Below are 22009 nucleotides of genomic sequence, written 5' to 3'. Positions count from 1 at the left end.
ACCAGAGAGTATTGAGGGTGTAAGTATTGTTCTGTGAAACTTTCAAGTGTTTGTCTGCCTGTGTGTGTGAGTGTGTGTGTGTGTGTCTTAAGGATGGCACCAAAAATGTTTGAAAACCACTGGAAGCTTCCCTGGGACGCCCTTATGGAACCCCACAACCTGATTTGGGCCAACTCTCCTCTCCTCTGCCCCAGCGGGCTCTCTAACAGCCCTCCCCCCTTCACAGCACCGGCCACACTGCACTGTAGTGGCTGGTTTCCTAAATCAGCCACACATTTCCAGGGGACAGAAAGTGCATGCCTGGTCCACTTTCCCTCCTCCAGCACCTGGCATCTCGTAGGTGCTCAGTAAATTGACATTGAGTAAATGAATGTCCAGAACAGGAGTTCAGAATGCACAGGATGAAATGCAAGGTGTAACATTTTTACAAGGTACATCCTTCTAACAGGATGAAATCAAATGAATGAATTGTGAAGGTGATGCAGGCATCCATGGTGGCTCCATGTACTCCGGTTGAGGGGCCCCTCCCTGAGCCAGAGGCAGAGGAGACAAGGGGTCCTGCCCTCGTGCCCACCGCCCCCCCCAGTTCTCAGGGGTCCAGGTTCTGCAGCACCTCCCTGCCAGCCAAGGGAGACGGGCAGCCACAGTTGGGAAGACACTGAGACGGGAAGTCAGAGGATTGTAATTAAACAGGACCAGAAAATTTATGAAGAAAATCAGCCTGGATACAACCATATTACAACACCAGCCCTGCCCGAGCTCCTTGCCAAGGCGCCCACGGAGCCGACCCCTGGGTCCAGACAGACCACCTGGCCTGAGTCTTCCGCTCGCTGCGTGCTTGCTTCCCCCACTGTGTGTGTGTGTGTGCGTATATGCATGTATGTTGTGTGTGTGGTGTAAATGTGTGTATATGCTGTGTGCACATGTGTGTGATGTGCACGTGTGTGTGCTCCTGGGAGAGCTGTCCCCTCACGCCCTCACGGCAGGCTCCCTGGTTCCTCAGGGGCCTCCCCAGCCAGGACTCAGGCGAAAGGAGTGAACTTCTTCCATCTCTGCTTCTCCCAGCTATTCAATCAGCGCTCAGGCCCTCTAGTGGCTCCTGAGAAAGGGTCCCCAGCTCCAACAGGACCTCATGGGTCTCCAGCTCCCCTTCCTCACGCAGAATCCGGAAGACCCCCTGAATTGGGAAGGATGTGTTTCTACGGCGTGTCCACGAACCGGCAGGGAGGCAGTGCTCAGGTGGACGGTGTGTCTGGGCACCGCAGGGTCAGAGCCTCCCCGGGTAGCTGGACCATCTGGTCAGCACCTGGACTTGGGAGCTTGTCTTGCCAAGGGGACCCGAGAGGGAGGAGTGGGGATGGGGAAAGTGACCTCAGAGGACGCACTTTCTCCATCCTCGGCATTAACACAGGAGACCAGTCCGAAGTGGGGAATTTAGAGACACAAGACTGGAGTCTTGTGAATGGTGCGCACGGAGACGGCTCACCAAGGCCAGGACAGTAGGCAGAGGTGGAGGTCCTGCAGAGGGGCCGAGGACAGGGCTCCTGGACGTCTGTCCTGGCCTGGCAGTGCCCGGCCTGGGGAAAGGAGCAGCCTTTCCTGGGTGCTCAGCTGACTGTGCGCGGGTCCAAGGCTGTGCTCTCCAGGGGTTTGAGGACGCCAACAAAAAACCCAGAACAGGGATGACAAGGCCCATCCGCGGAAAGGGTCCAAAGCCCCCTATACTTGGAATAAACTCCGGTAACCCCAGCCCAGGCAAGGTCTGGGACCCAGCGTTGCAGGCAGGGGCGGGGAAAGGATGTAGGCGCCGAGGGCCTAAGGGCCACACAGCCCCAGTCCACAAACTTCACGCTGGCCGGCCCGTCCCCCACGCGAGGTGCCCAGGCCGCGGGCGCGCCGCGCCGTCTCTGTCGCCATCCAGAGGCGCGGTTCCGGCGCTTCGTCCGCTCCGCCGCCGCCGGCCTCCCCAGCCAGCACCGGGGCCCCCGCGGGGCCCCCGCGGCTCCGGGCACGCGCATCGGGGGCGCCTCTCGCATTGGTGGCCGGCGCGCCGAGCCCTGGCGCGCAGCGACGCCCAGAGCGGCAGGGCCGGCGTCCCCGGGCTCGGCGGGCACGGGCGCGGGCGCGGGCGCGGCGCGGGGCGGGCCGGCGCAGGGCGCAGTGGGCCGGAGCCCGGGCGCGGCGGCGGCGGCGGCGGCGGCGGAGGAGGAGGATGGCGCGCGCGGGGCCCGCACGTGGAGGCCGGCGCGGGGGCGCGGGCAGGGCCGGCTGCTGAGACGCGCTGCTGCCCCCCGCGCGGGCGCCGCGGCTTCAATGGCGCCATCGCCCAGGACCAGCAGCCGGCAAGATGCGACCGCCCTGCCCAGCATGTCCTCAACTTTTTGGGCGTTCATGATCCTGGCCAGCCTGCTCATCGCCTACTGCAGTGAGTACCGCGCGGCCCGGGTCCTCGGCCGGCTCTCCGGTCCCGGCCCCGGCCCCCGTTCCCCGTTCCCGGGCCGCGGCTCCGGCGGGGCGCCCCGCGGGCCGCCCGGAGTCCGTGCGGAGTTGCGAGCTCGGGGCGCGCCGTCCCCCGGGTCCCCGCCGGTCCTGCGCTGGGCCGGGAGGGAGAGGGGCCGGCACTTCGGAGGCCGGCGCCACCGCTGAGCCTCCCTCCTCCGACTCTGGGGCAGGGCCCGGGCACCAGGCCCCGGGTGGCGCGGCGCGTCCCTGCGCGGCGATGCCCGCGGCTGCCCGGCGTGCCGCCGCCACTCTCGGCCCAGGCCCGCGATCCGATCCGAGCCGGCGGCTTCCCGGCCGAGCCGAGCCGCGCGCTCCGGCGGCGGCGGCAGGTCCGGGGCGGGCGGGCAGCGCTGCCTGGGCTGTCGGTGGAGCGCCTTGCCCTGAGCTTTCCGCTGGCGACACTCCGGCGGGGGACGTGCGGGGGACGCGGCGGCCGAGTCCGGAACGGGGTGCCTGGGGCAGGAGCGGGGCTCGGGCTAGGACGTGCGGCTGGAGCTTCTGCCTTCCCAGGAAGCAGGCTCGCCGGCGCTTTCCTAAAAAAGAAGTGAGGGCTGGGGTGCCCGGAGAGGGCTCGCCGCTTCCGCCGGCATTTCGCGAGTAGGGTCCGGGGACCCGAGCCGGTGAACCAGTGGGTCTGGCGCGGGGCCACGGGCTCGGGGCTGGGGTGGCGCGGGCTGGCGGGCACCCGGGGCACAGGCTGGGGGCTGGGGGAACGGGAGCAGGGTCGGGATCTGTCTGGGTGTGTCGGGGTGGGCTGCGCCCGGGTCACAGGCTGGGGGCTGGGGGAATGGAGGCTGGTGGGACGCTGGGCACAGCCTAGGGACTGCGGTGGGGGTGGATGGTCAATGCTCCGGACACGGGTTCGCGGCTGGCTGGATGAGTGGGGAGTGGTCAGCGTCCCGGGCACAGGCTCCGGGCTGGGATGGCGCGGGCAGGTGGGCTTCCCCCGCCGACCGCCTGGCACAGGATCCGGGTCCCTTCCTATCCCAGCGGGAGGAAAGGACGGGCGCTGAGCAACACCTGTCATGGAGAATTGCCATGGGCGATGGAAAAATATGGATTCTTTACCAAAAAAAAAAAAAAGAGAGAGAGAGAGAGAGAGAGAGGGAGAGGGAGAGAGAGAGGCCGGCGCGGAGCCTCGCTCCCCGCCACCACCTCGCAGCCCTCGGCCACCTAGCTCCCAGCGCGAGCCTTCGCTCTCTCCAAAATGGGACCGTGGCGGGCCATGGAGACGCGGGGCGCGCGCGGTCGCGGAGTCCTGGGACAACCCAGCCCCCCCCCCATCCTCCTCGAATGGCGGGGGAAACCCGGTGCTCAGAGCAGCAGTCGTGCTGCTGGTCTCAGCCGGGTTGTGCATTTCGCTGCAGTTGCTGGCGACGCGTGGGGACGCGTGGGGAGGGGTCTCCGAGCGGGAAGATTCCCCGTGGGGCCGCAAGCCCGACTGCCCAGACTGGCACCGCCATCCCGGCTGCACCCTGCCTGCCCCTCCGAATGTGTTCCTGCGCTGGCTGCCTCGAAGGGGGCTGTTCTAGGGGTTTGAGCGAGGTCTGTGCCCTCTCCCCAGCTCCTCGCGGCCATCTCGGGGCCCTGGGGCAGCGTTCCCAGGGTTCCAGAGAAGAGCCTCAGCCGGCTTCCTTGGCCATGGGGAACAGGTGAAAGGCAGGTAAACTCGGGGCTCACCCAGGAGGTGTCATTTAAATGCACTTCCTGGTGGCAGCACGGGAGGGGGGCTCATCCAGCAGTGTTTGGGAAGGGGATTGTTGTGCCCCAAGTCCCCAGGCTGCTGTCCCTCCCCGGCTTTGGGGACAACATCGTTGGTGCCAAGACCCGGCAACAACAGGCTGGCTGGTGAGGCAGCCCTCCGGGTACGGAGAGGAGGAACTGCTAATTGTTGTTAAGTACGTGACACCTCCACCCTGCCCTGTGGCTTCAACACTTCCCACCCCAGGTGCGCCAGCCAGGGCCTTTCCTTTCTCACCTTCTGTGTGCAGTCTCTGCTCACTCCACCCCCCCACCCAGCACCTCCTGAACCTGAAGGGGGACCCGCTATGTCTGTCCTGACACTCACACCTTTGCCAGACTGCTGCCTGCTCCAGGTGGCGGTCCGGGCCTGCCCGCTGCTCAGGCACTTCGTGGAACCCGAGATCCCACTGGAGACTCAGGCTGCTTTGCGGAGGCCTCCCTGGCATTCTGGAAACAGCTCTTCCACCGGGTTGAGGACATTTGGTAAAAAAAAAAAAGGTCTCATCCAGAATGGCAGAAATCATTAATAGCAGAAGCTTGGGTTAACCACATTTTTATGGTTGTTTCCATCTCCATGTAATGGAATAACTGACAATAAGATAACGTTTTTGGACACACCCCATTACACCAGAAAGGCACTTGCAGACATTAAAACATTTCACTAATATACAAAATAGACATATGCACTTGGAAGAATTAAAACACTGCACTAAAATAAGAAATAGACATAATCATAATTGATAGCTTGGAACATCAGTCCTAGAGAAAAAAGAACTTCTTATTTTTAGAATTGATAAAGCAAATAAAATGCAAATGGAAGAGTTCCTGTGATTTCATTCTCTTTTCCAGTATATCTGGGATGAAGAAGAATAGTTAGCATCCATGTCTGTAAATTGTTTTTGTTATCAGTAAGGATTTTTATTACCCAAAATGTTTCTGTGTTTTGGAGCAGATCTATTTGTATCATTCGTTAGGGAGACTGATAAGCGTCATACAGGATTCAGTTATCCTGTGTATTAAATCTGTGCATTTCTCTGCAGCACAAAAGGTGTTCACTTCCTGGCGCTGCTGGAAGAAAACTGGAATCTTTCTTGGCCTCGTTTTCGGTTAGGGGTGTTCTACTGTTCTTGGCCCCATGAAAGCCCTCCCTTCTTTGCCGCCTGCTGAGATTCATATTTAAGGAGATGGGCTCCACCCTCTGGCTGGAGAAAGACCTGCAGTCCACCAATTAACTTAGTTGCTATAGTGACACAGCCTTGTCATTTTTCTCCTATTGGGGAACAATTGACAGGAGAAACAGAAAGAGGAAGGGGGCCCTTGATGGCTTTCTTTAGAGATGCATACTCCATCTCTGTGTCCGTTCCCATTACATCAGGGATGGACGCTTGGTAAAGACTTATCTTGGGGAGGTGATGAGCTCCGATGAGAAAATTGAAACTCTCCTTCTTTCTGGTCTGGGGAAACCTCTGTCCTCATGGCTTGGAAAACGCTGATTTAGATCATCTTCCCCTTAGCATATCTGGAGAGGAGAGTTCTGCCTGGACCTGGTTCTTGGATGGAGTGGGACGGCTCTGGCGAAACCAGAGTGGTTTGCCTGTGTGCTGGGCTCATCTCCGAGACCCCGAAGATGCGGTCTATTGTGCTGGCTGACAACATACTGGCTGTAATAACTGGGAGGGAGGTGGAGAGAATGATGATCTAGTGGCTGCCTTAGGACACTAAGCCTTGACTTGACACTTGTGCACGGTGTTTATTTCGAAGTCCGAGAAGGCTATGCTTTCACGTAGATTGCCCGTCTCCTATTTGGACGGGCTTGGTGGACAGCTGCTCCTGGCATGTAAACGGTGGGTGGGAGGAAAGTCTTATATTTTAAAGTACCAGGGAGTAGGGTGCGAGAGGCAATGTGACTCTGTGTTTGACTTTTTTTTTTTCAAATAAATCTCATCCAAATTGAATAGTAGCTTTAAGTTAAATCTCATGTCATAGTCCTCATGCAACTACGAGAAGAAATTACAAACAACTTCTGAATTGCTTTTTAATCCATTAGAATACTAAAGAAGCATAGGCTTTCTGATGCTGCATTTTCCTTATAAATATAATTTATTGCATATTTAGGAGAGATTAGAATATGCCACTTTCCTGCTGTTCAAATTTGATTTCTGGGATTTTCCAAGAGGTGAAATTGGAAATACTGGAAACTTAATGAAGTGATGACATTCAGAAGTTTATTTCTCATCTTTTTTTTTTTTTTTTTCGCCTACTGTGTTTTTTATTTGATGAATTTCTGGCCGGAGAAGATGTGCTGTGTGTTTCTTTCAACTACATAAAGATAGGTTGCCTGTTTGTGGGATTTGTATTAGTGGAACTCCACACCCAAGGATCGGCGAGCTGGGGGAGGTTATGCCCCTGGAAGCCAACCAGACTGATTGGTGCTCCCCCCAGCCCCACACCCCTCACCCCCACCCAGACACCGCCAGGAGGGGCCACGCCCTCCAGGACTCCCCTGGCATCTCACTCTTTGCAGCGAGTCTAGAGGACAGCGCCCCCCAAACGGGGGCTGTGTGTCACAACTCAGCTGGCCGGGTCTTTGGTACCAGGCGTCTGGGCTGAATTCCGCCCTGGAATTTCTCGCTCAGGACCTGCCACTTGACATCCCGGGGAGAAATATGGAGATCAGCTTTTGTGGCATGAAGTATTTTCAGGTGACCTTTATGGGCGTGATTACGGGAAAATGTTATGATAATGTGGCACAAGAAATGGGAAGAAAAGCAAAACATTAAAATCCCCATTTCTTTATATAGCTTCGCAGCTGCGCTGATTTACAAGGGCTCATTTTTGCATTAAAATGTGGTGCTCTGGAGTTAATGACCTCTACAGAACGCCACCTGTCACCCAGAGCCGTGGGTGCCGGCCGAGTGTTGGGGAGGAGATGGGTTGACGAGGAGGATGTGGGTCAGGGTTCCTGCGTGAGACGGATCGATCGGATGCTGGGGGCAGAGGAGGCTGGCCGCTGGATCTGCTGGATTTTATTTTTTGGGGGGATTGTCACTGGCTGTCCTCTCAGGGGCCGGGGCTGGCACACGGGGCTGAGAGTGCCTGGTGGTGTCCCTTTCTGCAGGCAACCTTGCACGCCATCCGTGAACCCCAGAGCCGAGCTCGGGCTGCCCGGGCTGCCCCAGGGCTCCCACGGCTTCTGGTGAAGCGTCCAGCAATGGCCTGCTCCTCCTTCCATGTCCCCCTCCCCACGGTTTCCAGATCTGGGCCCTGGAGTGGCGCTAACTGAAGCTCCCAGCAGGCAGCACAAGCTGTCTGATGGCTGGGCTTTCCAGAAACGGCCCGGCAGCTGGCAGCAGATCTGGGCAAGCCGCCCCATCTCTCCTTCACCCCGCAGACGTGGTGGAGGGCTCCCGCAGGCTTTGTAACGTTTACTTATTTATTCCAATGGCTGGCAGGAGTCGAGTGTGGAATCACTTTTGTCTCCAACTAGGCCGGCGGGACTCCTCCGGCATCCCCTGGTCCTCCTGGCTCTCGGGAGGCCCAGCTCCAAGTTGGCGTGCCTGCGGCGTCCTCGGGAATGGTGGGTGTAGGCCTGGTGGGCCAGTGGCTGCTTGGTGACATGTCCCCTGGGGAAGACCCCACTCATCTTACGATGTTCCCGCCTCCAGGTCCTGGGCCCTGGTGTGTCACCTGCTGTGGAGTCGGCCTCCCCCGTGGAGGGGCTGGCCTCTGTGGGGTCCCACCTGGGGACCTGGCCCTCCTTCTAAGTGTGCTGGAGGCAAGAGCCGTGGAGAGGCGGCCCCTGGCGTCTGTGCCTCAGCTTGTTCACGTGATGAGGAATTAGGAAGCCTGGGGACACAGAGATGGGCAAGACCGTGGCCTCCTGGGCTTGCGTCCCAGTGTGGGGGGGGCTGGACGGTTAGCACAAAGCAAAGACAGTAGAGGAGGGGGCACCCAGCTGGGCCCGGCACCCTGTTCTGCTGGGGTCCTTGCCTGCCTTCTCTCACATCACCGCCTGCCCCAACCTCTCAGCCCAGGGTCTGGCCCTGAATCCCCTTCCAGCCTTGGAGCCTCCTCTTGCCCTGCCCGGCCTTCGCCAGGGCCTCTGCATTGCAGGGCAGCCTCCAGCTCTGTCCCTGTGCCCAGCCTCCTGTGAGCCCTTCTCCAAAACACACCTAGCCATCCTCCAGGTCTGTCTTCCCCACCGTCACCCGAGTCCCTCCTGCATACATCAGCATTGTCCTTGGTGGCCCCTCTGCCTCCAGGCTGGCCGATGGGAGATCCACACATGTGGCTTCCCTTAGAATGGAGCCGGCACCAGTCCTCTCCTCCCCATCTCGCCGCCTCCCCGCTCACGTCACTCAGGGCCTCACAAAGCCCATCTTTCCTGCCCTGGTGGCCCTCTCCATCCCTCTGTGCTGGCCTGGCAGAGTTCAGCCCGGGGCCGGCACCCCAGGGCTCCCTTCGTGGGAATGTGATGTGTGTGCCCGTTCTCTTCTGCATGTCCTGGTCTTACTCACTTCGATACCCCACTGTCCACGGGGTCTCTCTCACGGTAACTCCCTCACAGTGCTGCTGAATGCAGCAAGGGAACCCTGAGCTGGACTGGTCTCCAGAACATGCCCTGCCCCCAGTGTTGGAGAACTCCTCTTCCAGGAAGCCTCCCCTGAATGCACTGCTTCCTTGCCCTCTCCAGCGCTCTGTGTATTCATCTGGATGCCGGCTGTCACGGCTCTGGGCCTTCGGGCATTGACTGCCCCATTCTCTGAGAAAACACTCGTTGATCCTGGCGCCCTGGGCAGTGAGCTATGACCGGGGTGGGGCTGAAGGTCTGGGTCCTAAGGACTTGGGGTGCCCCGAAGGTCTGGGGGCAAGGCCTAAGGGCTAGGGGTGGGGCTGAGGGTCTGGGTGTGGCCAAAGGACTGGGGGCGGGGCTGGAGAGATGTATTCTGAAAAAAATGAATTTGTTGGATCCAGAGCATCAAATCTGGTTCTAACACCATCTGATTGAAAAGGAGAAAAAAGAAAACTGTGTGGAATCTCAATGAAACGTTCACTGTTTTCAAAGTGTCCTTGTAGGCTTTCACACTGCCAGAGTGGAAAGCTCTCCAGACCCTCCCGTCAGCCTCACCTCCTTTCCTTAGCTTCTACTTCATCCTTATTTTCCTTGAATACTTACTTCCTCATGACATCCCTGGGGTTTCTTCCCCGTAGCACTGTGGACGTTTGGACCAGATTGCTCTTCAGGGTGGACTTTCCTCATGGTGGGGAGTTGGGCAGCATCCCTGGCCACCACGTACTGGGTGCCCGTAGTCCCCACCCCCCCGGGGTGATAACCAAGCCCTTGCTGTGTGTCCCCTGGGGGTAGAATCCCCCCCATCCTTGGGACCTCTGATTTAGTTTGTGGGTCTGCAGTCCACAGGCTTGTTCTGGCGTTTCCTGGTTTTGTTGAATCGGGACTCTGGTCCTGGGGCTCAGTGCCAGCAGCGTGACAACCTCATGACCGCGTCTGTAGCTGAACAGCCAGCACGGGGTGGGAGGACATTCAGCCGGTCGCCTTCTCTGGCAGGTGCCTCTCCCCAGTCGTGCCCAGATGGGCTGGGCTGTGGGAAAGTCTGTCTGCTGGGAGGGGACAGTGTCTCCCCACACTTCTGTCTCCAGAGCTTGGAACCAGCCTTAGGGCTTGAGGTCGGTCTCAGACTCTTCTCCACATCCTGATTTCTCCATATCTCACATGTAACTTTATTGCTGATGGTGATAAAGCCATTTAGAGGCAATAAAACATTCCTGATCCAACGGGGACAGGGGAGCCCACTCCCTGTCCGTCATCTACCCACTGGCTTGATGATGCTCGCCTTTTCAAGAGGCGTGATTTCGGAGATTTCTGTCTAGAGCCCATTGGAGCAAATTCATAAACGCCATTCCCTCCAAAAGTTCTGCTGCCCTTGGGACCTTGGCTGCCTGGAAGCTGCCTTTACTCAGTCCTTTTTGGGGGACGCCAGAGCCTGCTGCCTGTATCCCTGATGGGGCTCCGCCAGGCTCTTTCTGTTCCAGCCTGTGCCCATCAGCCTTGTCACTGGGCCCTGGCTGGGCCCCAGGAGCCCCTGCACGGGGATGGTGCCCGGGGTCAGCAGGCCTGTGCTGGCAGGTGGAGCATGCAGACCCCCTATGCCTTAGGATGTGCCCCTGCCCACCCCCCTCCCCAACAGGCAGCGAGTTCTAGTCCCTGGGCAGCCTGTTGCCGCCTTCCCTCGGGAGCCCTACCCCATCGCCATCCTCATGCCATCTGTGACCGCGGGGCGGCAGGGATGTGCTGCTGTGTGTGTGGGTGCAGCTCGTGAAGATGCACATCCCGCTGTATCAGGCAGCACTCCTGCACATGCTCACACACGCACACGCACACTTGTGCGGGTCTCCCCGCAGCCCCCAGCCCCGGCCTGCATGTTGCTCTTCAGTCTCAGACTCGCGTGTCATGAGCCAAAGCCATTGACGGCCCCGCCACAGTCCTAGTCCCGGGAGACCCCAGGTGGTGAGCCCAGGGCAGGGCGGGGATGGGGGTGGTTGGGGACTTGACTATCCCTAGAGCTTTTCCTCACTGGTTCCTTTTTAACCAGAGAAGTGGGATGCACAGGTGTGGCCTGGCGGCTTCCCTGGAGGATACAGGCCTGGGGACCAGGCACTGAAGAGCAGGAGGGGACAGAGCTCAGGGCTCCCTCCCTGTGCCGGCTGCTTCCGCTTCCCTGTCCCTTCGTGCCGTGTCCCTGTTTTTGTGCACGCACGTGTGTACACACGCCACAGACACGCATCCCTTCTGAGTTGGGGCCTCCATCTCTGCACCTGATGGTGATGGCGCTAATGGTCTTTCCAGGCCCCAGACGCCACGAGGATCAGAATGGAGTGAGTCTCGTACTTGGCAGGGATTTGACCTGCGATCCCAGGACCAGCTCATCCCAGGGTGACAGAGGGCAGCGCACGCTCACCTGGACTTGGGGTCCTTGGGCTGAAGGACCAGTGAGATTTCGCTGTAGTTCACACAAGGAAGTTGCAATATCGCTGGACAGACACCTCGAGTGCACTTGCAAAGAGGGCGTTGGTCGCTCAGGCCGCCTGGTGCCCAGTGAGCTGGGCCTGATGCCCAGGTGTCCCTGAGCACAGGGAGCGTGCGGCTGCGTCCTTGGGGTGGGGGGCCCTCCATGCAGATCAGGGACTGCGGAAGGTTTGCTGCTGTGCCTGCTTCCGCCCTGGCTGAGCTGGAGAGCAAACCTATCAGGACACTCCCTGACACCGAGCGAGCCTGCAAGGACCTTGCTGATTGAGCAGTGAGTCCTTGGGACCCGGCTGGCAGTGAACTCGGGGGCTGGGTTCCGCCTCCCGTGGTCCCTCCCCAGGCTGACATCCTCCCACATCCCGGAGCCACCTGCCACGGTACCTCAGGGCACCCACGGCAGACAGGGCTGGGGGAGGTCAGCGGGTGGGCCTGGGCCCAGCAGCTCTGCCCAAGGGCAGGCAGTGGGTGTGTCAGTCGCCCTGCACGGGGTGAGGGTGGAGGACAGCTGGGGACTCACACTTGGAGTCCTGGCAGGGGAACAGCCCGGAAGGGCCAGCATTGCCTTCCCCGCCCACTGCCTTCCTAAGGCCTCTTCTTTTGGTGGCACATTCCCTCTGACCTCCTCCCTGACGCCTAGGGCGCCCCCGGCTCCAGAGCTGCCAGGCACTCGGCCCTACCCCCATGGCCAGCCCCTTGGCCACAGCCCGTCCTTGCACCCACCCTCTGGACGTTCAGAGTGACCGTGAACTCTCAAGACCACACTGTTGAAACAGTCACAGATGTGGACAACAAACTTATGGTTACAAAAGGGGTCAGGGGGGAGGGTAAACTGGGAGACTGGGACACTGACATACACACACTACCATACATAAAACAGGTAACTAATAAGACCCTGCTGTAGGACACAGGGAACTCCACCCAGTACTCTGTAATGGCCTGTATGGGAACAGAGTCTGAAACGGAGGGGATAGGTGGGTACGCGTGACGGATCCACTTGGCCGTACAGCAGAAGCTGACACAACCCTGTACAGCAACTCTGCTCCAACAGACACTAGAAAAGAAAGGCCCCGCACCCCGCCCCCAGCCGCCTCAAGCCCGCAGCCCCTGTCTGGCTTGCTTGGCCTCCATCCTGGGGCCGCCCCCCGCCCCCTGCAGAACAGGCTCACGTTCTATGTGGAGAGTTGCTGGGGAGGAAACGCACGGATTGACCCGAGGGGCGTCCTCGCCCGGGGCCGGCCTCCTGCCCCAGCCGTGGGTTCCCCCAGGCCTGTTTGCCTGCGCTCAGATCCTCCGCCCTGGCTGCCAGGTCCAGCAGCTGAGTGTGCTCAGGAGATGCTCTGGCCGCCCGAACACCCCTCTGGTCCAGGCTCATTTCTCTAGTGAAGGGGGTGCCTGGGGTGCCCAGGGCGGGGTGGGGCAGACATGGGGCCGGGCAGGGGGAGACAGCTGCTCCTCGGAGGGCTGAACTCTGCTGACCTCACCGTCTGGCCCCCGTGAATCCTCCCAGGGATCCGGGGCTGTGGCTGGAGAGAGGTGGTGGATACACCTCACGGGCGCACGTAAACACTCGCCGCATGAAGGAGGCCCTCTCCCTCTGACCCGGGCTCACAGGCCCTGACAGTTCTAGCAGGGCGGCCAGCGGAGCCTGGGCCACCGGGCCTGGCCACCGGGCCTGCACGCTGTGAGTGGTGTCCGCAGGTGGGAGGATGTCGTGGGCCTGGATGGGGACAGAGCCGGGGGCTCTGCAAGGGCCTCCTTTCTCCCCCAGGAGGCCCAGGCATGAGCTGGAGGAGGGCTGGGCAGGAGGTGTGTGGCCCCGTTCTCATGGCCCCTCTCTGTGCCCCCGGGTCTGGGGCTGTGGACTCACCACAGCCCCTCGCTGTCGTGGTCACAGTCGTGCTGGGTCCATGGCATGGGCCTCTCCAGGGCAGGGCCCCCAGCACGGCACCCATGGTTTACTGATGGCTCCGGAATGGTTTTCCAAAAGAACAGACAGAATCGAGTCCCTGCAGAGATGGGAGCGGGGTAGCCAGGGCCCTGAACTTTTCAGGACACCCCCTTCCCCAAGTTGTCCCCATCTGCCTTGTCTTGGTGTCTTGAATGTCCAGCAAGGGGGGCTGATTAATACAGCTGGGCAGGCTCTCCCGGTGTCCTTGCTGATGGCCTGTGATGGGCCGCTTCCTCCTAAGTTCTATTCGGAGGGTTTCACCTGATGTTTAGGAAAGTCAGTACCAGCATTGCAAACATCTCTGAGCTTACCTACTTGTTACTAAAATCCACCAATGATGAAGTGACGGCGGAGTCTTCCTGGCCTGCTTGACCGGACCGTGAACAAGTCGGCTGGAGCCGGGCTAGGCCATGGTCTCCTGCTGTCAGGTACCTGGGTGACCTCGGGGGCCAGGGCGTTGCTAGTTTCCCAAGACCTGCCTCGCATCTGATTTTAACTGAGCGTTGAGGAAGGCAGTTTTAAAGCACACCCATTGCCTTGGGGAGGTTTGGGGAGGGGTATCCGGACAGTTCTCTGGAGGGCTTTCCTATCAGGGCGTCCACGGTTAAAATGCTAATGCCTCCGTGCCACCCTGAATGCCACTGGATGCAGGGGAGAGGCCTCTCTCTGGCTCTGTTTCTAAGTTATTTTTCTCCATAGCAGTTCCATTACCTAATAGCACTTCCCCGGGTATAGCTGAATGCCATTAATGGGTTGATAGGACTCGCGTTAGTCAGTTGATGCTAATTTATGGTCCTCGTTGCAGTGGCTGAAGGAGGCCAGCCACGGAGCCACGCTGGGTCTTCCGTGCATCTTCCTGTGTCTCTTTTCGTGTCTCTTTTCTTCCCCGGCTTGTGTTAGGCTCTGTGGCCGTAGGAGTGAACCCCGCAGGGAGGCAGAGGCGGCCCTCTGGGCTGTGTTTCGGAGGACCTGTCACACCCATGTTTGCAAGCTGGAGAGGAGAGGCCTCTGCTCTCTCAGTGCGGGAGAGCAGGGGCACCGTCTAGGGAGACAGTCACCTTGAGATGACCACGGGGGTGGCATGTGTTTCCAGAATTCACTGGGTCTGGAAACACGCGTCTGAGTCGGGCCAGCTCTGTCGGGAGCCACCTCATTGTGACCCCCGGAGACCTTTGCTCTGGCGTCCTGGTCGGCCCGAACAACATGCATTCCACACATTAAAAATTGTCAGGACCCAGACCTGGGAGCAGGTGTGTGTTAATGAACTTGGGGAGGTTTCTGTACTCCACCACAGTGAGACGTGAGCTCTCAAGCTAAGAAAACAGCAAAACTTCTCACCATCAGCATCTGGGACATTGGACGTGGGCACCAAGGGCTTCTGAAACCTTCTGGCAGGTTTAGGCCCTGTGAGACAAAGGCCACTGTCACGTGGCAACCCACATGCTTCTTTACAAGGACTTTGATTTAGTCAAAATCAGTGTTCCATGGTCAACAGAAATGCGTTTGCTGAGTGTGGTCAGAGTTCAGTCTGTTTTAGCTCCCATCTTCACCTTAAGGTTCCAGCATGAAAAAGGAACAGATTTTAAAGACAGGAGCAGCAGAAGCCCACGTGGTACAGCCGGGTGGCCGATGGCCACCTCCAGCTCCGAAGCCCAGTGCGTATGGAGAGGATGCAGACAGCTTCATTGGACGCTGTCGTCATAGAGATTTTGCAAGGTGCTCCAGTCACCCCCACTGTCTCAGGTGGTCAGGAGGTTTCTGTCTGTTAGACCCTGGGAGGTGGGCAGGATACCCAAAGGCCTCTGTCCACTCAGCATGTCAGCCCCCACCCACTGTGACCTGGAGGATGTGGGGTGCTGAGCCTGCTGGAGGGGCCAGGACCCTTGGGGAAGAGGCTTCCTGCACACAGGCCGGGCCTGGGATCTTCCTCCCAGTGTCACGCCAGGCTTGGATTTGCCCGCTCAAACCTGATACCCAGTTTGCTCAAGCTCTATTCTTGGGGCTAGCAGTGGGGTGGAATGCTTCTGAGAAACAGGGGAGCCGATTCCGTGCCATGGAGCAGTCGTGACACATACTGGAGTGTCCCTAGTGGGAGTCCGCGGAGCCGGGAAAGTTCCCTGGGGCGGGCCAGGCCACCTGTGATTACGGACACTCCACACAGCCTTGCCCATGGCCAGAGCCAGGCGGGACACCACTCTGGCTTTGGGTGCCCAGAGCCTTCGCCGGCCAGGTTCCCATCAGGGTGGCCGAAGCCTTAGCACGTCCTCTCCTGGGACTCAGGTGGACGCCGTGTGGGAAGGTCAGGAGCCAGCCCAGGCCCTGCAGGGCTTTGTGGCCTTGAACTCAGGGCCCTCCAGGCCAGCGTTTGCTGAGTGTGGCCACGTGTGGGAGGGCCCAGGCCTTGTTCCTGTGACCTGTGCGCACCTGGAAGGTGGGGATGTCTCCATTCACAGGAGCTCCCCCAGAAGTGGGGGGCTGTGGGCCTGCCAGCTCCACGCCGTGTGGCCCTGCGTTCACCCAGGGATGGGAGCCCCTCTGGGGCAGGACCTGGGCCTCCCATTGTCAGCTTGGCCCTGACGGCTGGGTCAGGGCCTGCAAAGAGCAGGTGCCGCGGATGAGTTAACCCAGGATTACTGCTGCCGTCAGCCATTTCCGCATGTGTGCGAAAAAGGCTCTGATGCTGATTTGGCTGACAGGGTGGGGTGGATGTGGGGTGACCTGCCCGTTCGACCCTGACTTGGAAGACTACCTCTGGCAAGTGTTTTTACCTGGGTGGCGGAAGTGCCTTTAGCAACTTTTGAATCCACTAAAGTTCCAAAAGGAGACAGATCGTCCAGGCCACGGGGTCCTTGTGGCCAGCACCTTGTTTTCCTGCCCAACTGTAACCCAGACGAAGGCCTTGTTGGCCCCAGGAGTCTCCCCTCTGGGGCGCCTCTCACTCCTGTTCCACCACGAGTCCCCACGTTGTTCTGGAATCCTTCCTCCAGGGTCCTGGTTGAAGCCCCCATATTCCCCAGCCCTGGCAGACTCCCCCTCTCGGGGCTTTGGTGACCACGGCTGGATCTGCTGCCCAGACGGACACGTGCTGTCACCCCAGGGCTTGTCCGTGCAGTAATGCTTCCCTGTCCACGTGGGCCATCCTTGGAGAGGTGGGCACTGGCCCTGCTATGTCACTCAGCTGCAGTCCTGGTGGATGGACATCCTGCCAGGCGCCCAGCAAACCGTGTCCACTTCCTCCTAGATCTTCACGGCAACCCTCCCAGCTCAGTGTTTGTTTTCTCTTCATTGTAGAGGGAAGTGAGGCTCAGGGAAGGCAGGGGACGCACCCAGGGTTCCTGGTGGGAGAGGTGGAAACAAAGCCGGGCGGTCTTCTGGGGCCCCGAGGGGTTTGGGAGGCTTGGAGAGGAGACCCGTGATGAGGTTTGCAGCCAGCCTTGGGGGAATCGGGATGCTCCAGACACCACGCCAAGAGGGGCAGGTGGGTCTTGGACTTCAGCGTCTGGACAAGTTGGGGGAGCCTACTGATGATATATCTGCTGTTTCCAAGTTAAGTTCTAATCGCAACTTTAAAAAGAGAGGGGAGAGAAAGAGGGGATGGAGGAGGGAAGGAGGTGGGGAAGGGAAGGAGGGGACGGGGGAGAGAAAGAGCTACAGTCACAGGGTGGGGTTCCTGAATGGAATCTCAGAGGCCACTGCAGGGGTCCCTTCAGCTGGCAGGGTGCGGCCAAGGGTCTGCACTGGGGAGACTTTGGGTGCTTGGGTGCCTTCCATACCCCACCCCACCCAAGCCTCCTTGTGAGCTCTCTGGGCAGGGCAGTCGTGGACACTGTCCCCCACTGTGGGCATGTCTGCCTGCAGGTGGGGCACACATTATTTGCCTTTGGGATTGAACCAGTTGCATCCGGAATGCTGCGTGCTCAGGAACCCACACAAAAGCCTGTAGCCCTCCCAGAGAGGACATTTCTTTTTTTTTTTTTTTTTTAAGTTTTGTTTCAGTGACATTCTTTTTTCCTAATCTTTTTTTTTTTTTTTTTTGACTGCATTGGGTCTTCATTGCTGAACGCTGGCTTTCTCCAGTTGCAGCGAACGAGCAGGGGCTACTCTTCATTGTGGTGCACGGGCTTCTCATTGTGGTGGCTCCTCTTGCTGCGGAGTGCAGGCTCTAGGCCCGCAGGCTTCAGCAGTTGTGGTTTGTGGGCTCTAGAGCGCAGGCTCAGTAGTTGTGGTGCACGGGCTTAGTTGCTCCGCGGCATGTGGGATCTTCCCGGACCACGGTTCGAACCCATGTCCCCTTCATTGGCAGGTGGATTCTTAACCACTATGCCACCGGGGAAGTCCCCGAGAGGACATTTCTTGAACCACTGCTGGGTGCCAGTCAGGTGCCAGGCACTTCTCATACTTTGTGGCATTGAGTCTTCTCAGCAGGAGATGGGATATATGATTCCCTTTTTATAGAAGAAGAAACTGAGGGTCTCAGAGGCCCACAGTGTCTCCCTGTCTTCCCCAAGTGTGATGAGCTGGGATTTGAACATGGCTGCTGGCCTCTTCAGCTCTGGATCTTGCCTTTAACCTTGTGAAACACCTACTGCCCCATGGGGGTGTGGAATCGGGTGGTCACCATCTGGCTGACCAGGGCTGCGCCACGCAGAGCGCTGCCTGCAGGCTATGGTGATGTCTGTCTGGAGACTGAGGAAGAACGTTTACCCAAAGGCATCCGGACAGCCTTGGCCGTTGACACTATGTCTACAGAAACGTCATCCTAAGCACACCCAGTGCAGACCATTGCCGCTGCCGATGGGTCAGGGTCTGTGAGACCACTGTCAGATTCAGAAAAGCTGTGAAAGTCTTGGGGATGGTTTGTTAGACTGAAAGGAGATTAAATTGGCAAAAGGGAAAGGTTCACGGAGACACAGTCTCCAGGAGACACCAGGCATGAGCTCCAGGCCCCAGGGGGTGGCACAGATGGCACTTAGTTCCCCAGTGAGGATGTGTGACAGCCTGTGTAGTGTCACTGAGCAGGGGCACACCCCTGAGCCCTGGGGCCCAAGGTGGTTATTGGGGGTCACTTGGTGGGTAGGCTCCAGTCCCCTAGACCCAAACCAGGAAGAAATAGAAAATATGAACTGACCAATTGCCAGTAATAAAGTTGAATCAGTAATTTTAAAACTTGCAACAAACAAAAGTCCAGGACCAGATGGCTCCACAGGTAAATTCTATGAAACATTTAGAGAAGAGTTAACACCTATCCTTCTGAAGCTATTCCAAAAATTTTCAGAGGAAGGAACACTTTCCGAACTCATTCTATGAGGCCAGCATCACCCTGATACCAAACCAATCAAAGATATCACACACAAAAAGAGAAAATTACAGGCCAACATGATGAACATATTTGCAAAAATCCTCAACAAAATACTAGCAAACCGACTCCAACAATACAATAAAAGGATCATACACCACTGTCAAGTGGGATTTATTCCAGGGGTGCAAACATTTTTCAATATCCGCAAATCGATCAGTGTGATACACCACATTAACAAAGTGAATAAATAAAAACCATATGGTCATCTCAATAGATGCAGAAAAAGCTTTTTATAAAATTTAACATCTATTTATGATAAAAACTCTCCAGAAAGTAGGCATAGAGGGAACTTACCTCAACATAATAAAGACCATAAAGGACAAACCCACAGCCAAAATCATACTCAGTGGTGAAAAGCTGAAAGCATTTCCTCTAAGATCAGGAATAAGACAAGGATGCCCACACTCACCACTTTTATTCAACATAGTTTTGGAGGCCCTAGCCACAGAAATGAGAGAAGAAAAAGAAATAAAAGGAATCCAAATTGGAAAAGAAGATAAACTGTCACTGTTTGCAGATGACACAATACTATACATAGAAAATCCTAAAGATGCTACCAGAAAATGACTAGAGCTCATCAATGATTTTGGTAAAGTTGCAGGTTACAAAATTAATATACAGAAATCTGTTGCATTTCTATACACTAACAATGAAGTACCAGAAAAAGAAATTAAGGAAGCAATCCCATTTACCATTGAACCAAAAGAATAAAATACCTAGGAATAAACCTACCTAAGGAGGCAAAAGACCTGTGCGTGGAAAACTATAAGATGCTGATGAAAGAAATTGAAGATGACACAAACAGATGGAAAGATATACTGTGTTCTTGGATTGGAAGAATTAATATTGTTAAGATGACCATACTACTCAAGGCAGCCTGCAGATTCAATGCAATCCCTATCAAAATACCAATGGAAGTTTTCACAGAACTAGAACAAATAATTTTAAAATTTGTATGGAAACACAAAAGACCCAGAATAGCCAAAACAATCTTGAGAAAAAAGAACAGAGCTGGAGGAATCACCCTTCCTGACTTCAGACTATAGTACAAAGCTACAGTCATCAAAACAGCATGGTACTGGCACAAAAACAGACACATAGATCAGTGGAACAGGAGAGAGAGCCCAGAAATAAACCCACATACTTATGGTCAATTTGCGACAAAGGAGGCAAGAATATACAATGGAGAAAAGACAGTCTCTTCAATGAGTGGTGCTGAGAACACTGGACAGCTACAGGTAAAAAAAATGAAACTAGAACATTCTCTACATCATATACAAATGTAAACTCAAAAAGGATCGAACACCTAAATGTAAGACTGGATACTGTAAAACTCCTAGAGGAAAACATAGGCAGAACACTGTGACATAAATCACAGCAAGATCTCTTTGGATCCGTCTCCTAAAGTAAAGGAAATAAAAGCAAAAATAAACAAATGGGACCTAATTAAACCTAAAAGCTTTTGTACAACAAAGGAAACCATTGACAAAACGAAAAGGCAACCTACTGAACGGGAGAAAATATTTGCAAGTGATATGATCAATAAGGGATTAATATCCAATATCTATAAACAGCTCCTACAACTCAACATCAAAAAAACAACCTGATTAAAAAATGGGCAGAAGAACTGTATAGACAACTTTCCAAAGAGGAAATGCAGACGGTCAACAGGCAAATGAAAAGATACTCAACATCGCTAATCATCAGGGAAACTCAAATCAACACCAAAATGAGATATCACCTCACACCTGTCAGAATGGCTAACATCAAAAAGAACACAAATAACAATTGTTGGCAAGGATGTGAAGAAAAGGGAACCCTGGTACACTGTTGGTGTATGTAAATTTGTGCAGCCACTGTGGAAAACAGTGTGGAGGTTTCTCAAAAACTAAAAATAGAACTACCATATGACCCAGCAATCCTACTCCTGGGTATACATCTGAAAAACAAAAACAAAACAAACACTAATTCAAAAAGATACATGTACCCTAATGTTCATAGGAGCATTATGTACAATTGCCAAGGTATGGAAGCATCTTAAGTGTCCATCAATAGACCAAGGGATAAAGAAGATGTGGTATATTTATACATAATGGAATACTATTCAGCCATAAAAGTGAATGAAATATTGTCATTTGCAGCAACATGGATGGATATTAAGTGAAATAAGCCAGACAGAGAAAGACAAATACTGTATGATATCACTTTTACGTGGAATCTAAAAAAAACCAATATATAGAGAATATAAAGAACAAACTAATGGTTACCAATGGGGAGGGGGGAGGGGGAGGGGCACTACAGGGCTGGGGTTGGGGGAGGTACAGACTATTGGGTATAAGATAAGCTCAATAACGTATTGTACAACACGGGGAATAGAGCCAATGTTTTGTAATAACTGTAAATGGAATGTAACCCTTAAAATTCTATAAACAAAGAAGAAAATCCTCAGTCCTGAGGGACCATCCTCCCCTAACCTGGGTGGAGGGGGTGTTGCTGTGTACATCCTGGCCAGCACGGGCACTGCTATCATCTGTTGTGGGGTGACACGCTGGGGTGGCCAGGACCCTGAAATTCACAGCGCAGGGCTGATCTGGGAGCCAGAGGTGCAGAGTCTCGGGAGCTGGGGGCAGCCGGGGCGCCCCCTAGGGGGCGAGCTGATCAACAGGTAGCCTCGGGGCTTGTGCTGTGCTTGGTACTCCATGGGGCCCCATCACCCCTCTGGGTGCTTTTGTTTTGCGCCTGTGGATGGCCTGGCCTCTTTGACTCCTGCTCGGGCCAACCTGGCCGGGGGTGGCTCAGGCTTCCAGGAGGTGGGAGTGTTCTCCTCGCTGGTGCCTTCCAGGGTCCAGCCCTTCTGGGCTCCTTTAGCTCCCAGAGGCCTGCCAACCTAGGAGGCAGTTGACAAAGCCCTGAGCGCCTTCCTTTTGGAAAATGCGCTTCATTCAGCAGCACCTGGGTCTGCAGAGAAGCCGTTTCATTGTGAGTTTTGATTTTACAAAACACACTTGCAGAGACCGAGTCAAATATAGTGCTTGCCTCCCAGGACAGAGAGGGCTCTGCCTTTCCAGCCCCTTTGCTGGACCAGCCGGACCCCTGAAGCTCTGAAGGGCCATTCCCTGAGGCTGGCTCGTGCAGGCCTGCATGTGGGTGTCGTGGACTCCTCACGTGGCCGGTGGGGATGGCCCCTCCCTGTGCACACATCCAGGGGCTGATCTGCTGGGTGGAGGGGAAGGGGAAACCTGCTTCTGTGTGCCTCCTCCCCCAGGGCTCTGTGGGGTCTCCCCAAGCTGGGTGGCCTCCCCTCCCTCCTTGCATGCTACTCAGGGCAGGGAGAGGGGTGTCTGCTGGGCGTCCCCAGGCTGCAGCTGGTGACGGGTATGACGGGTCCCCGGGTCACAGCGTGGCATGCAGG

At 56.4% G+C, this 22009-nt stretch overlaps 1 protein-coding gene across 5 annotated transcripts in view; it reads left to right on the top strand.

The window, feature by feature from the left end:
• The first annotated feature begins 2254 nt into the window (after positions 1-2254).
• TAFA5 (TAFA chemokine like family member 5) overlaps positions 2255-22009 on the top strand; it is a 212025-nt gene continuing 192270 nt past the window's right edge. For all 5 annotated transcript variants that reach the window (XM_081248788.1, XM_081248790.1, XM_081248787.1 and 2 more), the window contains exon 1: positions 2255-2425. In XM_081248788.1, coding sequence (XP_081104914.1) covers positions 2314-2425 — 112 coding nt within the window. In that variant the 5' untranslated portion in view covers positions 2255-2313. The remainder of the gene's footprint in view (positions 2426-22009) is intronic.

Source organism: Mesoplodon bidens, assembly GCF_964165515.1.
Source record: "Mesoplodon bidens genome assembly, chromosome: 11".
In the NCBI taxonomy this organism is placed as follows: Eukaryota; Metazoa; Chordata; class Mammalia; order Artiodactyla; family Ziphiidae; genus Mesoplodon; species Mesoplodon bidens.
The sequence above is the reverse complement of the archived record's forward strand: the minus strand, read 5'-3'. Positions and strand labels throughout refer to the sequence as shown.